Here is a 15,717-nt window from a genome sequence, read left to right on the forward strand (position 1 = left end):
GGCTTACACTTACCTGAGCAAAGACCACTGGGGACAGGAGTAGGAGGAGGGGGAGAAGGGAGGGCAGGAAGCTGATCCATGGACTACACTTCCATGATATTCCAATCTAGACACGTCCCTCCATTTCTGACTCTTTTCTCAGGGAGTCTGAAAGCACTTGTCACCACGGGCACCAGGGCCCTAAGCCGGGACATGTCCAAGTGTGGCCGAGGACATCCGCTGGAGGGAGGTGCAAGGGGACCGGGGAGGGTGTGAGAATCCTGCATGTTCTGATGCAGGCGGATCCCTGGACACGTGGAATCCAATCACCACCAAGAGGGAGTCTTGACACAGGTGTTTATTATAATTTCATGGGCAACAATTAGGAAACTGTTTGACACACACAGGATTAGGTCCTGTAGAAGAAATAGATGATTTAAGGTTAAAAATATTGGCAAATGTCATCCAAATTACTGACTGAGATACATAAAATTTAAAATTCGTATCCTGGTCACCCGTTCCAATTAGAATTATAAAACTGTTTGGACTGGTCTTTGAAGTCCTTATAAATAGCTTTTCCTTATAAATAGCTGCCTGTACTGACACATCCTGTGATCTGCTCCCCACAGAATGGGTCTGCTCCTGCCCCTGGTGCTCTGCGCCCTGGCTGTGGGCTCTGGGGCTACATCTCCACCCCAGCAAGTCCTCAAAACATCACCTTTACTCTCCCGTGGCTGCAATGACTCAGATGTGCTGTCATTTGCTAATTTTGCCCTGGGGGACATCAACAGGGACCGCAAGGATGGCTACGTGCTGAGCCTCAACCGAGTGAGCGATGTCCGTGAACACAGACAGGCAAGTGATGGTCCCCTACCCGGGCAGGTGCTCGCTGGGCTGGCCAGGGCTGGGGTCCAGGGACACATGTTGCCGGTGCTTTCCAAATTGGAAGCTGCTGAGCAGCTCTGCTCTCCTCTGCCAGGGTGTCTGCAATGCTCTTATTGTCACTAGAGACAAAGCTGTTGCCCTTGTCTAGTATTCCAGGCTTGATAAGAAGTCTTGTGTAGGGTAGATGGATTAATCAGACTTTTACACCACTAGAATTTGTGGCTATCACCTGTGGCCTTGATCATGCTCATGTAGAAGGTGCTTGGGAACATGGATGCGGGGCACCTGTGCTTGATGTTGGACACCTGGAGTATGGGTGAGAACATGTGCAAGAGCCTAGATGCCAGGGATATAAAGGCAGAGTCACACAGAGGCAGAGAATAGCTCCGAGAGGGCGGGTGGTGTGACTCCAGAAGAGGTGAGACCACGGAGAACACCAGGTCCCTGGTCCCCTTCCTCCCCACGCTACACCTGGTTGTCCCACTAGATCTTGGCAATCATCTTAGCCGTGACTCTGCTATAAAACAGAGATTTTAGGGGCTAGTCCGTAGGGGTTGCTGCTCATGTGGAATGTGGTTCCTTTCTCTGCCCCTGTTACAGGACGGACCGGCAGCTCTGTACTATCTCACCCTGGACGTATTAGAGACTGACTGCCACGTGCTCAGCAGGAAGCCTTGGAAGGACTGTGGGGGGAGGTCACTGCATGAATCGGTAAGTGCTTGTGTCCAGGGGCTGCAAGGGGCAAAGAGGTGTCCTCTGTGTATGGATGAAGGTTGTTCAGGTTGATCATCTTTTAAAAGCCAATCAATATCATCTCCTGGACATGGTGCCTTGTGCTCATTCTAGTTCTATAAACAAAATAATGTTTAGCTCATTTTCTGAGGCGTTTCTGAGAGACCCTTGGGGTTATGAAATTCAGAATTGAAAAACTGCCCCAAATTATTGTCTACCTCCAAGACTCTCTTTTAGATGCTAAGTCAGTGTTTAACTTGTGAAATAAAGACCCTTAAAATTGTGTGTTTAAGGAAAACTGTGGGAGTGGTGGAGAGAGAGTTTTTGTATTTTTTTAAATTTTATTTTCACAAACACTGATGAGGCTTTCTGCTGGGGAGTAGAAAACTTATATTGTGGCAACTCTCAAAGGATCTTCCAGAATCAAAGAACTAAAATGACTTAGAATGAATCCTTTTAGTGATGATCGTGGGAGAGGCTTAAAAATAAGTCAGTTTTCAATAATCTCATTATGTGGGCATTATTTCCATTTATCAATAGAAAGTTCATAACATGCGTGCAGGATCATGTTATGAAGCTGTTTGATCAACATAACTTTTCCAATTATTTACTCAAATTTGTCAACTTGCACCTACTTGATTTTGATAAGCAAATAATCTATTTACCCTGCTGAAAATTTTATACTTTTAAAGGAGGCACTAGCTGTGAAAATAATAGACTTCAAAGTGTGTGCTGATTCCAACATGACACATGTAAAGTTCAAAATAGAAATGTGTGATCAAGAAGTCATTTTCTCCAGGAGTGATTAGGGGACCTGGGGTCTTTCTGCTTTGTGGCTGTGACTCTGCCACCTCCTAGTCCAGGCTTCTGGGGTCACCAGCACATCTGCCTCAGCTCTGGCAAGAGAACCAGCTGCAGGAGGGCAGATCACTCAGGGGAGGTCTTCATGGGCCCAACCTGGCAGTGGTTACAGTCACTTCCGCTCACCTTCCTGTGTTACAACTCAGTTGTGCCCAGTCACACGGGACCAGGAAGGAGTGTGGGGGATATAGTTTAGCTGTGCCCCGGAAGTAGGTTAAACTGCTTGATAATCAGCTGGTGGTTTCCCACAGTCAAAGCCACCAGAATAGTCATTCAGCTTTTCAGAACTTAAAAATAAAATGTTTAGTTTGGGTTTTTTTTTTTTTTTTTAAGTCTTAGACTCTTCTTCCATGTCATAAAATGCATGTGTTTGTTCCAGGTTTATGGTCAATGCAAAGCATTATTTTATATGCACAAGACAGCTAGAATTCTCCATACACTTTCTTATAACTGTACTCTTCGCCCAGGTAAGAGATTAATTTAATTTTGTTCATTTTTTAAAAATAAGAGCAAAAAGCATTTAAATAGGGCAATGCCCACATGTGTAGAAATTTTCCTTTCTTACAATCTATTCATTCCAAGACCATGTTCCTGCTGTATCCAGTATTGGCACTTCCCACTTCCACAATCACCCACAGTAATTACTCAGCATTGAGTATGAAATCCTAACTCTTTGGTCTGTTACAAATGTCATAATTTCTACATCTGGTGCTCAGGTGCCCTTTCTCACCATGTCTGAAGATATGGTGGCTATCTCTGTGAATGCACCACTCTGCACTCCACGCAGCTGGATGCCTCCCTGTTTTCTGAACACACCTTATACTTTCCAGCCTAGGCTTCCTGCTCATTTGGCTCCTTCTGCTGAGGATGCCTCCCCTGATAGCCTCTGTCTTGGAACTCATGTCCATTCTGTGAGGACCATTGACACAATGTTCTTCCACAATGTTCTTCCATTGTGTTCTCTTCCACAATGTTCTCTGTTCAAGAAATGACTGGTGTTCTCTCTACATCCCAGTAAAACTTTAATCAGACCACTCCCGGAGCTCACACCATGCACTGCCTTGATTTGGGGGGTCTTTAGTCATATGTCATGGAAACCTTTCATCTCTTGCTGCCTGCTACAACCCTCCCTTAATCCTGCCATATGTATTTAGTCCATTATGATGTCTAAAAGACAAATGTCCTAAGATAATGCTAAAAGTCATGATTTTTGAAATATGAAAGTACATGGATTCTGGGTCCTGCTTGAATAAGCAGCATCCAGGACCTGGGAAATGGGATATGACTGCTCAGTAAACTATTATTTGCATGCGATTCCCCTGGTCAGTCTCGTTCAAGTGCAGATTCTGATTCCCTAAATCTGCGGTGGGGCCTGAGTCCGTGTTTCTAACAAGCTCCGGGTGATAGTTGCTGCTGGTTTCTTGGAGGGACAGGCAAAAGGGCAAATATTTACATACCCCTGTTTAAGATTCTTGGGTATAAAAATGGGACTTGTCTAGTATAAATTGGAGAACAACAATTAATCAGGCAGAGTGAACATAAATGTTGGTATAGTGGGTCAGAAGTGACCCCTGGAATAGTGTCAAGAGTGGTAAGCTGGACTCCTCCATAACCTCCATCAGTTCTCAAATTCTCCCACAGTAAACACACACATGACTAAAACAAATGTTTTTTTAAAAAAGTTGTCTGTCTGAACAATATGTTTACTCTAAAAATTGAACTTCAGTCAAGTCCCCTGATGAACTTTCTCACTAGATTTGCCACCCCCACCTGCTCCCCATCAGAAATTCTGACAGTACTGCTAGTGTAATAATTCTATCCAGTCATACAGTGACTTAATCAATTTTTGTTTTCTGACTTATTTGAATTGTCTAACAGAACACTTTCGGAGCTCCCAGCTTCTATTGGGTTGGGTTATTCATTCACTCAACAAATATTTGCTAAGCATTACTGTGCATTAGATATTATGTTTGATGTTAGGGACTAAAAGGTGAAAAGATATGACAGTAATGAAATCTCAATCTTTTAAGACACCCAAACTCCTACAGAGGCAATGCTTCTGGAAGATATTGAAATAATTTTAAAAAGTCTTTATATCAATATAAACATATATATTATGTGTTTTAAACAAAATTCTGTCTCATACATAAATGTGTGATGGGGGAAAACCTTGTTTTGATTTTTCTTTAATTGTGAGTGTAATACATTCTTATTGCACAAAACTCACTGCTGGGTTTCTCTACTTGGGATCACTCACTGTTTATTGCTACCTTTCACAATGTAGCACTCATTGTACAAAACTCATTGCACAAAACTGACAGCTTTCTATTCAGAGAATGTCATTTCCACTCCATCCTTGATGAAACTCAGCATTATTTTTTATTTACAATCTCTGTCTCTGTTGTGGTCATATAAATGTAGGATTAAAAATCATGAAGGAGGGCCTCCCCGGTGGTGCAGCGGTTGAGCGCTGGGTTGCGAAGCTGCCCTCAGCCTTTGCAGCGCTGGTTCGATCCCCGGCTGCTCCCCCATCAGAGGAGGGTCCCACATGGCGCGCAGACCTCTCCTGCCGCCCGCTGCTCCCCTCAGCAGTGTACTTCGGTCCTTCTGCCTGCTCTGCTCCCTGCTCTGGCTCTGGTGAATTCTCTCACCCTCCCGCGCTTCTGACTGTACTCAGTGCTTGTATAAATAAAAATAAATAAATCTTTAAAAAAAAAAAATCATGAAGGATTGGGCCTCCCTGGTGGTGCAGCAGGTTGAGCGCCAGCACTGTGAGGCTGTCCACAGCCTCTGCAGCATGGTTTGATCCCGGGAGGGGAGGATCCCACCTGGTAAGGCAGACCTTCCCTCAGCAGTGTGTTTCTTCAGTTGCCTGTTCTGTTCCCTGCTCTGTCTCTGATGAATCATCTCACCCTCCTGCGCATCTGGCCTGTACCCCAGTTCTTGTGTAAAAATAAATAAATCTTTAAAAAAAAAATCATGAAGGATCTTTATGACTCAAGTGTGCTCTTTGACATTAACAGTTTCTCGAAGAAGCATTCACCTAATCTGCCCCGACTGCCCCAGCCCCAGTGATTTATCAGATCCCAAGGTCTTGGAAGCTGCCACTGAGTCTCTTGCAAAATACAACAGTGAGAGCACCTCAAAGCAGTATTCTCTGGTCAAAGTCACCAAGGCTTCCACCCAGGTGAGACGGAACGCCCCTGGTGGTTACACCAACAGCGAGTCTCCCGCGTGTAGCCATGGAGCCAGAGCTGAGAGGAGACTGTCAGGGCTGTCTTTTGATAAGCAGCCTCTTGGGTTCTTGTCTTGGAATACCTGATGCCCGCGCAATCATGTTTCAGTGTCTGAGCTTCATAGGATTTCCACAAGTGTGTGACTCCTTTATTTCATTGGCCTTAAGGCAAGGAGGGAAATGTGAAACCCAGTGTCTGGGTTTCTCTACTTGGGGTCACTGTTTATTGCTACATTTCAGATCTGAGTGACTGAAGGCCATTCAACAAGTTAGCTTCTGTTCATGTTAGGGTTGGGAGTGGATGCTGAGGGAAATGGAGGCTCAATTGTATTTGCATTATGTTGCTATCTATCAAAATGAGGAAAACTAATCTAAAAATAAATTTACCTGAGGAAAAATGAGGTCACCCAAGTGAAGGCTTTTAGAGCCTGTTCATTCCTGAGAAGGGGAGGGAGGTATGGTGGTTATTTTCTACATATCAGAATCCTATTGCATGCTTTGTTCATGGTGGGTTTACAGGGACACTGGGATACCCATGCTAACCCCAACTTGGGCATATATGGTTCTGTAAAAATCATGCTGCTAGTCAACATTTCCCTACATGGGAAGTCTGATTTTTATTTCTCAATTATTGTCTCATCCAGTGGGTGTTTGGACCGTCATACTTTGTGGAATATTTAATCAAAGAGGCACCTTCTACCAAATCCCAGGCCAGCAGCTGCACGCATCAGTCTCCTGACTCAGAGGTGAGTATCTCTGAATTTCTTCAGAATTTAAGATTTGTGTTCACACATGAGAAATATTTATTAAGCATACTCATTTTCTATTCTAAATTGTAAATGAGGTTTTATAATGTATGAGATGCTTTTGCTCACCTCAGGATGCAACTGACTAATAGAGATTGTGCTGGCCCACCTGCACTGATAATATTTTATTTTGTTACAAGTGCCTCCCATCAGCAAAGTGATGGTTTTGTAAAAATGATCACAGTAGGCTGTAAAGTGTGGATGAATCTCCTCAATGACTGTCCTTAGCTGGACAAATCCAGTTATATTTGGAATCCATCTTGGTGTTCCTTTCCCTGGACTACTCCCTCAGAAGGAGCAAGTCAATACAAGTCTTCATTGACAGAAAGCATCCGAGGTGAGGAGGGAAACTTGAAGCCATGAGAATTCCCACACCTGCTGGGAATGTCAGTGGCACCCTGTGGTGTAACACAGTTGGGCAAAATGCATCGAAAATTCTATTTTGTTCTTAGTGAAATTATTTGGGGTATTTTGGATCCCTTGTGTTTTCCTAATAATTTTGCATTCAGCTTGACAGTTTTGTTCTTAAAAAGGCAGTTGGAAATTTCATAGGAGTATATCAAATCATCATTAAGTCTTCCTAATCTATGAACATGAGACTTAATTTCTTTCAATTGTGTGTTCAGTGATTTCTTTTCCTTGTACAAACTTTTCACTATTGTATATTTAAATATTCCCTTCTCTTTTATACTGATGTAGTGGAAATACCTTCTTAAATTCATTTTTGGGTTCTTTATTGCAAATGTGTAGAAATACAATTACTTTTTTTATATTGACCTTGTATCCTTTAAACTTGCTGAATTCATTTATTAGCTCTAATAGCTTTCTAGTGGATTCCTAAGGATTTCTCATACAGGCTTATGTCACCTGCAAATAGAATTTTTTTTTACTTTTTGCTTTCCAATCTGCATACCTTTTGATTCTATTTCTTTCCTAATTTCTGTGACTAGAACTTCTAATACAATGTTGGATAGAAGTGGGGAGATTGGACATCTTCATCTAATTCCTGATTTTAGGGAAAAGACGTTCTGTATTTCTTTTAGCATGCTGTTAGTCATAGGTTTTACATATGTCACCTTTTTTTAGGTTGAGAAAATTCTTTCTATTCATAATTTATTGAATGTTTTTATCAGAAAGCAGTGCTGGACTTTGTGAAATTCTTATCTGTTTGATTGACATAATCCTTTGATTTTTCTCCTTAGGATTAAGTTTATTCTTTTTCTACTTTCTAAAGGTAGAAAATTAGGTTATAGATTTACAATGATTTATTGATTTTTGTTGTTAAAATAATCTTGAATTTTGGGAATGAATCCCAGTTGATCATGGTGTATAAACCTCTTTAAATATTGCTGAAAGCAGTTGTCCAGTAATTAAAAAAGGATTTTTATTGTATATTCAGAGGAAATATTGCCACTGGTTTTCTTGTGTTGACCCTGTAAGATTTTTATAAGCATTTAATAGTGGCCTCATAGAATGAAGAGAAATTTTTGCTCTTTTCTATTGTTTTGGGAAAGTTTGTGAAGGATTGATGTTTATCCTTCTTTAAATATTTAGTAGAATTTACCAGTGATGCTGTCTGCACCTGGGTTTCTCTCTCTCTCTCTCTGTCTTTCTCTCTCTCTCTCTGTCTCTGTGTGTGTGTTGATAATTCAATCGCTTTTTGGTAGAAGTTCTAGTCAGATTTTCCAATTCTTCTGTTACTCATTCCTAATATCATTGCTTTGTGGTTGGAGGACATATTTTGCATGATCTCAGACATTTTAATTTTATTGGGGCTTGTCTTAGGTTTTGATATGAGATATATCCCAGAGAATGTTCCACGTATAGTTGAGGAGAATATATTCTGTTCTTAGGTAGAGTATCTTGTGATTTTCTCTTAGGTTTAGTTCACTTTCATAGTGCTGTCCATTATTTTATGAAATAATGCTATTTCTATTTCCTTGTTGGTGTTCTGTATACTTATTTTATCCATAATTGAAAAGTGAGGTTTCCAATAATTGTTTAACTGTCCACACATCCCTTGAGTTCTATCAGTTTTGACATGTATACATTGGGCTGTATTACTTATGTGCACATGCATTTATACCTGGCATATCATTCTTACTGAATTGACACTTATCATGTGAAATGTGGGGGTTTTTTTTTTGTGTGTGTGTCTCTAGTTACAGTTTGTCTGAAGTCAATTTTGTCTGACATTTGTATAGCCATTCCAGCTCTCTTTCGATTACTGTTTGCATTGTAAATATTTTCCTTTTTAAATTTCAGTTTTTGTGTGTCCTTGAATCCACAATGTTTCTCAATAGCCTTCTGTAACCATTCAATTGAATATTCTCAATTTATTTAAGAATGAATTGGGAAAACATTTTCACCATATTCTGCGGAATCTCTTTCTCTCCTGGCAATGATATCTTGGGATTTCTGGTCATTTTCAGGAAGACTGATTTCACTTAGGTAACTAAGGATGACTTTCAGGTATTTTATGAGATAATGCTGTTCAGTCAATTCTGAATCAAAGACTATCTCATGTCCAGTTCAAACTTTTCTCTCTGTACCTCAAGCCTGATTTAGAGTTAAGGCCTCATGTGAGGAAGAGGGGCAGGACTATTTCACTCTTTCAACTCTGGCATTTTTTGCTTACCTTTGCTCTTCCAAGTTCCAAGAAAATTGGAGAAAAGAGTACAAAGGCATTTTACATAACTTTCAGTGGTAGAACTAAAGCCAACAGGTCAGAATTGCATTAACATAGATTTCTACTCATTTCAAAGAATTTTCTAGCAATCAGATTTGTTACTCAGAAAATCCTGAGTTTCCCATCACTGAAGGAAATTTAGCCTAATATCCATGATGATTGATAGGATGATCTAAAGGAGGGTGGCACATAGCCTGCCTTTTACATAGTAGGAGCATAAAATATTGATTGTTGTGTATCTATGTAAGCAGGAAGCAAGTTGATTAGCTTTATGATCACTATAATTATATTCACACCACATCATTTTTTTTCTCCTTTTTTTTTTTCAGCCTGTTGGTCTGTGCAAAGGTTCACTGAGCCAAAATAGAATAGAAACTTTTGTCTCCGTGACTTGTAACTTCTTTGAATCACAGGTAATTTAAAAATTTATTTGTTTCTCTTCCGGTGGCAGAAACTGCAGATTTATCTTTATTTTAACTTCCCCTCCCTCATCTCTCCTTTCAATTTCCTAAAGTCTATGATCACCACTTTACTCATGATGCCCTAATACCACACCCAAGGGTGGCTGGTGAAAGATCCGTCAGGCTGTGTTTTAGAAACAGTGTTGTCCTACAGAATAAGCTAAGCTCCTTCAGTGCTAGGAACCTACTAGATAGGATGACTCAAGCTTCTGACATTAAATTCCATGTCCTAAGCACCATTATGCAGAACCACAGGGTTAGTTGTTTCCAGGGAAATAATCTCTTCCCAGAAGTATGTGTTTATCAATTACTGAAGTATAGTACAGGGGGTGGAGATCGGCCTCCTGGGGTTCAGTCCTGTCTGCCAGCTGCAAGCTGTGTGACCAGGGGTGCAGACTGCCTCTCTGAGCCTTAATTGTCTCACCTACCAGGGTGATTACAACAGCTCCCTCTTTCAGATCACTGTAAAAACTACCATTAAGACCTGAATGGGGGTCACTGTACTTGGCCTGGAAGAAAAGCCATTAACAATAAGTGGCTTTGTTACCTCTGCTGGGAGCAGGGGGACAGATCATTGGGGACTGAAAAATTCATTAGACCTCACTGCACCATTGTCAAGTCTGAGTTTGCACGACTTGCCATCACGTTTCTACAGGACTTGGTTCCCCTGGCCCTTACTAGTCTTACTTTTTAACCCTTAACCAAAGATCCATCCCTACAGCTGGTCTCCCTCTGAAACAGTCCATCAGGAAGGCACAGAATAGCTTAGCCTGAATCCCTGGCAGGGATTTCGAGGGGGATGGGGGAAGTCTTTTATTTGAAAGTGTTCTTATTTCAGGCTCCTGCTCTTGGTGGTGAAAACTCTGCTGTTAACCAAGGCCCTGCACACCTGCCCAAAGTGGAAGAGTCCCAGCAGAAAAAAGCAGCTCCTACTGATGCACCAGCCACAGTGGTGCCAAAAGGATCTGTCCAATACCTCCCGGACCTAGATGATGGGAAGCCTGAAGGGTCCCAGGAGGCCTTCCCTGTGCATCTGGATCTAACCAGGAATCCCCAGGGAGATACCCTGGATATCTCCTTCCTTTTCATGGGGCCTGAGAGGGAGACAGTGCTTGTGCTACCTTTCCCCTCCAAAGAACAACGCTCTGCTGAGTGCCCAGGACCAGCCCAGGAGGACAACCCTCTTGTTCTTCCTCCATGAGAACCACATCGAGGACCCCGTGGTCATCTGGTGGCCAAAGGAGATGAGAAGTGGTGGGAAAAGGGGAAGGAGGCAGTTCAAATGTAGAAAGTTGCTAATAAATACCTCTTTGATTCCTCTTAGTCTCAGCATGTTGACTGGACATAGAAATAATGAAGTCAATTGTCCACTTGTGCACTGGGCCTCCGGCCTCCTATACCTCCAAGGGCCCGGGCCATAGCTGGATGTCTGTCTTGTCTTTCTCTCACTGATATTTTCACCCTTTCATCTAAGGGTATGCTTGACTCTTTATATGACGGCAATTCATCTGTGATGAATCTTTCCCTAATACCACCTCATTCAAGGAACAGAGACCCAGCAGAGGGCTGCACTCTCTCTGCATCCCTTTCACTTGCAAGTTCATTAACTGAGCATTCCCTGTACCATTTCCAACCTCTGCCACTTTTCCTCTCCTGGAAATCTGTTTCTCTTGCAGTTGAGTTGGATTTTCCTTTCTTATTCTGCAAATTCCATGCAGGCAGCTAATCTAACAGTGTTTACTATAGTCTCAAAGTGCTGCAATCATGAAGCATTTGATGTCTTTGTGTTACAATAATCAGTGATTTTAAATTGCCAACATCAATATTATACTGAAGAGGTGATGAGATATATGTAATATTAAAAGTTCTCTTTGGGGCCTCCCTGGTGGTGCAAGGGGTTGAGCATAGCACTGTGAAGCTACCTGCAGCCTCTGCAACACGAGTTCAATTCCTGGCCCAGGAGCTACCCACATGGCGTGGCAGACCTCTTGTGTCTCGCCCGCTGCTCCCCTCAGCAGTGTATTTCAGTCAGTCTGCCTGTTCTGCTCCCTACTCTATCTCTGGTGAATCCTCTCAACCCCCACACCTCTGGCCTGTACCCCAGTTATGTATGCATAAATAAATAAATTTAAAAAAAAATAAAGTTTCTCTTTGATGAACTTTTTAAAATGACTTGTTCAGCTATAATATAATGAAACACCTGATTGTGAAAAAAAGGCAAAAGATTGGAGCAGACATCTCCATAAAAATGATATTCAGCAGCAAAATAAGCATATGAAAGCATGCTCCACATGCCACTAGGAAATGAACGCTTAAAACAACAATGGATACCATTATGTGCCTTTTAGAAAGTGCAAAATCCAGAACAGTGACAATATTCAACGTTGGTGAGAATATGGAGCAGCAAGAAAGTTCATTGCTTTTGGGCATACAAAATGGTACAGTCACATTGGAAGACAGTTTGGCAATTTCTTACAATGATAAACACAATGTTACCATATGTTCCAGCAGTTGTGTTCCTTGTTATTATCCAAATGATTAAAAACTCATGTCAAAATAAAAATCTGCATGGGAATGCTTATATCAACTCCTCTCATAATTGCTGAAACTTGTTCAATAGTGTGATAGAGAAACTCTGGTCCATACAGGGAGTGGAACATTATTCAGTGCTAAAAAGTAATGGGCTCTCAAATCACAGAGATGCAAAATAATGATATTAGATGTTAATAAAAGGAAGTAACTTGGGAATTTCACCAAAACTGAAGATTTTAAAACACAGCTATGTAGCCAAATTGCCAAAGAAGAAATCGTAAAGAAAATTGTAAAATATTTTGATATAATTAGAAACAAAACACATAAGCAATTATAGATGCAACAAAAATTTTGCTTAGAGGGATATTTGAACAGGTAAGTGGTTATGTTTAAAAAGAAAAAGATTTCATATCAAGAGCCATCCCTGACAATAAAATAACAATTATTAAATGTTGAAAGCATGATAGATTTAGAAAATTAACATTATTTCTATCATTGTAGTAACTAATTCAGGCAAGTATCATCAATTGATGTTAATATTAAGTGACAATTTTACATGAAATGGATTATCTGTTTTATCTCAAAGTATCTCTCCACAATCTATTATTAGCTATTAATATTAAATTAATATAATTAATCTAACTTGTTTAAATAATCAATTATAATTAGTAATATCTAATTCTTATAAATCAGGTGTAATAAAATAACTTATAGTAAGTTAATTAAAAATAAGTTACTCAACAAATTATTGGGTAATTATAATGATATTCATTATATAAAAATAAATATAGAAATATAAATATATATAAATATATATAAATGTATATAAATATAAATATAATATATTTCTTATAATTCAATTAATTATAAGAAAATGACTAAAATGAAATAAGAATAACAAAATTATCAATAATTATAATAAAATAGTCAATGAGTATAACAAAATAATTATTATAGTAAAAAATTATTAACCACGTATTATTTATACAGTGGGAAATTATGATTATCAACGGACTTGAACAATCCCTATTGGTGCTTTAAGAGTGGGGGTGCACAGCCAAGCCAGGGTTGAACTCAAAATCCCCAAATCTGTTGTTTTGTCAGTGAGTGGGTGGTGTTTGTTGTTCTCCTTCATTATGGATCTTGTTGGCTCAGTACTATTATCCATTAACTGTAGGGCAAAGCCAATATACACCCCCATGTTTTGATCTAGTTCCTGTTCATGCAAGAGGCCCTCGCCTCAGGTGGGCTTACATCAGAGGCCATGGCCTCCAGGTAAAGTCTGCTGTCACCCTTTTCAGTGTCCGCCTGGCCTCAAAGGTGGGTGCTCTCTAGTGACACCTCCCCTGGGGTTGATGAAAGACATTTAAAGAAAGAAAAGAGATTTGAGTACATTTCTATGCTGTCGGTGTAAAGTCATTAAAGAAGGAGCAATTAAAAATACAGCAGAAAGAAGGAAATGTATAGGGTAAAATCTCTCTTATTTTTTTTAGGGTAAAATCTCTTAGAGAATTGAGTCATGGAATCTGCCATAGACCCAGGTAGAGCATTTGAAGTGAGAAGAGTCACAATAGAAACCCAGGGACTCTAACATTTAGGGATGACTGGAGGAGGTAGAGGTAGAGAAAGAGCAGGCAATAGGACGTAGACAACAGCAGCAAATACGCAGGAACTGAACAATATAAGATGACGTAACGAATCAGTGAATCAGTGTTTTGGAAAATAAGGCCATCAATAGCTCCAGATCAATTCTGTTGTATTAGAATAAATATAAACTGAAATACAATGGATTGAGATGTGACAGAGATGAAATAAATTATTTCTTAATTACTAAGGCTGTTATCTCTTTGACAGAGACAATGATAATGTTGAGTGATGGCAAAATTTGAGTATACTGGGCACTTGTATTTTGGCGGTATCCTTTAGCAAAATCTATTTGGAGAATAATTTGATAATAAAATCAACGACCTTAAAATATTCTGCGGGGGCTTTGATTGTTCCATGCTTCAACTACTCTGTCTTTGCCATGATTATTCTGTGCCTTGTCTATTCTGTGCCTCTCACCCAGAGTGCGAACAGGGAAGGTCTGAGATAAGGAAACTCTCATGAAAAAAGTCCTTGTATGAGGATCTATACATTCTGAGAACAGCAATAGATGTTATGCTTAGATTAGTAAAAACACTGAGGCTTCCCTTGAAGCACCCTGATTTCCTAGCCATGGCTGGAGCGAACTGGTTTCATGTCCTCCACACACTTATGCATTCTGTTTGCCTGTTTGATCTTTTTTTTTTTATCTCATGCTTGATTCTAAATAAAAATGAGATTGCCCTTGGAGCTGGGCTGCACCTCGGACTCCTCTCTGTGTTGTCCCTATAGGCTTATTGCTCCAATTTCCGCTTGGACTCTGAGAAATCTTTTTCATCCTGCGACACATGTCTTAATGAGACAATATTCATTTTATGTTGTAATCTTAGTTCTATTTCTGGGCCTCTCACCTTGGAAGGTATTCATAAACGTTGAGAATTGTATGCATAATAATTTTATTATGCTTGTTACTTACCACAATGAGGAGGTGGTAACCCTATCTATCCAACAATAGGAGAATGGTTAAGTAAGTGATGGTATGTCCATTTGCTTGAATACTGACAAATTATGTTAGCTAGGTTTGTGCAGTAACAGAAAATGTTTATGTTAAGGTATTAATTTACAAAACTGGATAGACCAAAGAATGTACAGGGTGATTATACTGTTTTATAAAATCCCCCTAGGGATTGGGAGTGAGCAATAGAATCACTACAACACAAAAAATTATTATTAGTGTTGGTGTTTGAGATAAAAGACTATGGAGGTATTATATTTATTCTTTTGCTCTCCTGAATTTTCTTTAATAAGCTTTTAGCATTTTTAAAAAATTTAAGAGAACTTTTTTTAAAGGAGATTTGATGATAAAGGGAAAGCAAGGAACGGGGAAGTGGCTTGACAGGGAGGCAGGATCAAAGGAAAGTGTCTTTTTAGGATGGGGATTACCTACCAACATTTGTGTCAGTGGAAAAGGGGAGGCTGTTGATCAGGTAGAAAGGATACTGGGAAGATGAAAATTATTAGGGGAGGTAAGGGGGTTGGTGGAGTGTAGGCTGAGGCAGGAGAAAGACAGTTACTCTGAACAAGAGAGGACATTAGAATGGGTGACTTTGGAGCTATTGGAGGGAATTTCTAACTGAGGACATTTATTTAATATAGAAAATAGGAATTTCCTGTTGACGGTCAATAGGAAGGCTGGGGACAGGTTTGGGAAGTCATGGATATGAACCCTAGAAAGGCATGTGATGAAGAAAACACTTCAATATTCAAAAAGATACTGATAAAGGATCATTGAGATGACTGACTGGGGTTGGGACTCACAGACAAGGAGGTGAAACTAGGAGAGTGCAGTGGATTAGACTAATCAGACAGACAGATGAACTAAAGGGGTCTGAGGCTGAAAATCAGGTTGAACCTGACCAAGGATTAAAGAGAGGTGGATGAAAAGGTGGTTAA

The 15,717-nt window shown here is 40.2% G+C and overlaps 1 protein-coding gene across 1 annotated transcript; it reads left to right on the plus strand.

The window, feature by feature from the left end:
- The first annotated feature begins 599 nt into the window (after positions 1-599).
- LOC119256780 (fetuin-B-like) lies at positions 600-10,968 on the plus strand. Its single transcript, XM_037524544.2, has 7 exons — positions 600-834; positions 1,465-1,575; positions 2,837-2,924; positions 5,481-5,644; positions 6,337-6,438; positions 9,517-9,600; positions 10,487-10,968. The coding sequence occupies exons 1-7, from the start codon at positions 610-612 to the stop codon at positions 10,847-10,849; spliced, it is 1,137 nt and encodes a 378-aa protein (XP_037380441.1). The 5' UTR covers positions 600-609; the 3' UTR covers positions 10,850-10,968.
- The last annotated feature ends 4,749 nt before the right edge of the window (positions 10,969-15,717 follow it).

The sequence above is a fragment of the Talpa occidentalis genome, unplaced genomic scaffold (genome assembly GCF_014898055.3).
Source record: "Talpa occidentalis isolate TD23 unplaced genomic scaffold, MPIMG_talOcc4v2.1 talOcc4.4, whole genome shotgun sequence".
NCBI lineage: Eukaryota > Metazoa > Chordata > Mammalia > Eulipotyphla > Talpidae > Talpa > Talpa occidentalis.

Coding starts and splice junctions, on each gene's coding strand:
- LOC119256780 (XM_037524544.2), top strand. CDS start 610: ATGGGTCTGCTCCTGCCCCTGGTGCTCTGCGCCCTGGCTGTGGGCTCT. Junction 6,439..9,516: donor ATCAGTCTCCTGACTCAGAG/GTGAGTATCTCT, acceptor TTTTTTTTTCAG/CCTGTTGGTCTGTGCAAAGG. Junction 9,601..10,486: donor GTAACTTCTTTGAATCACAG/GTAATTTAAAAA, acceptor TTCTTATTTCAG/GCTCCTGCTCTTGGTGGTGA.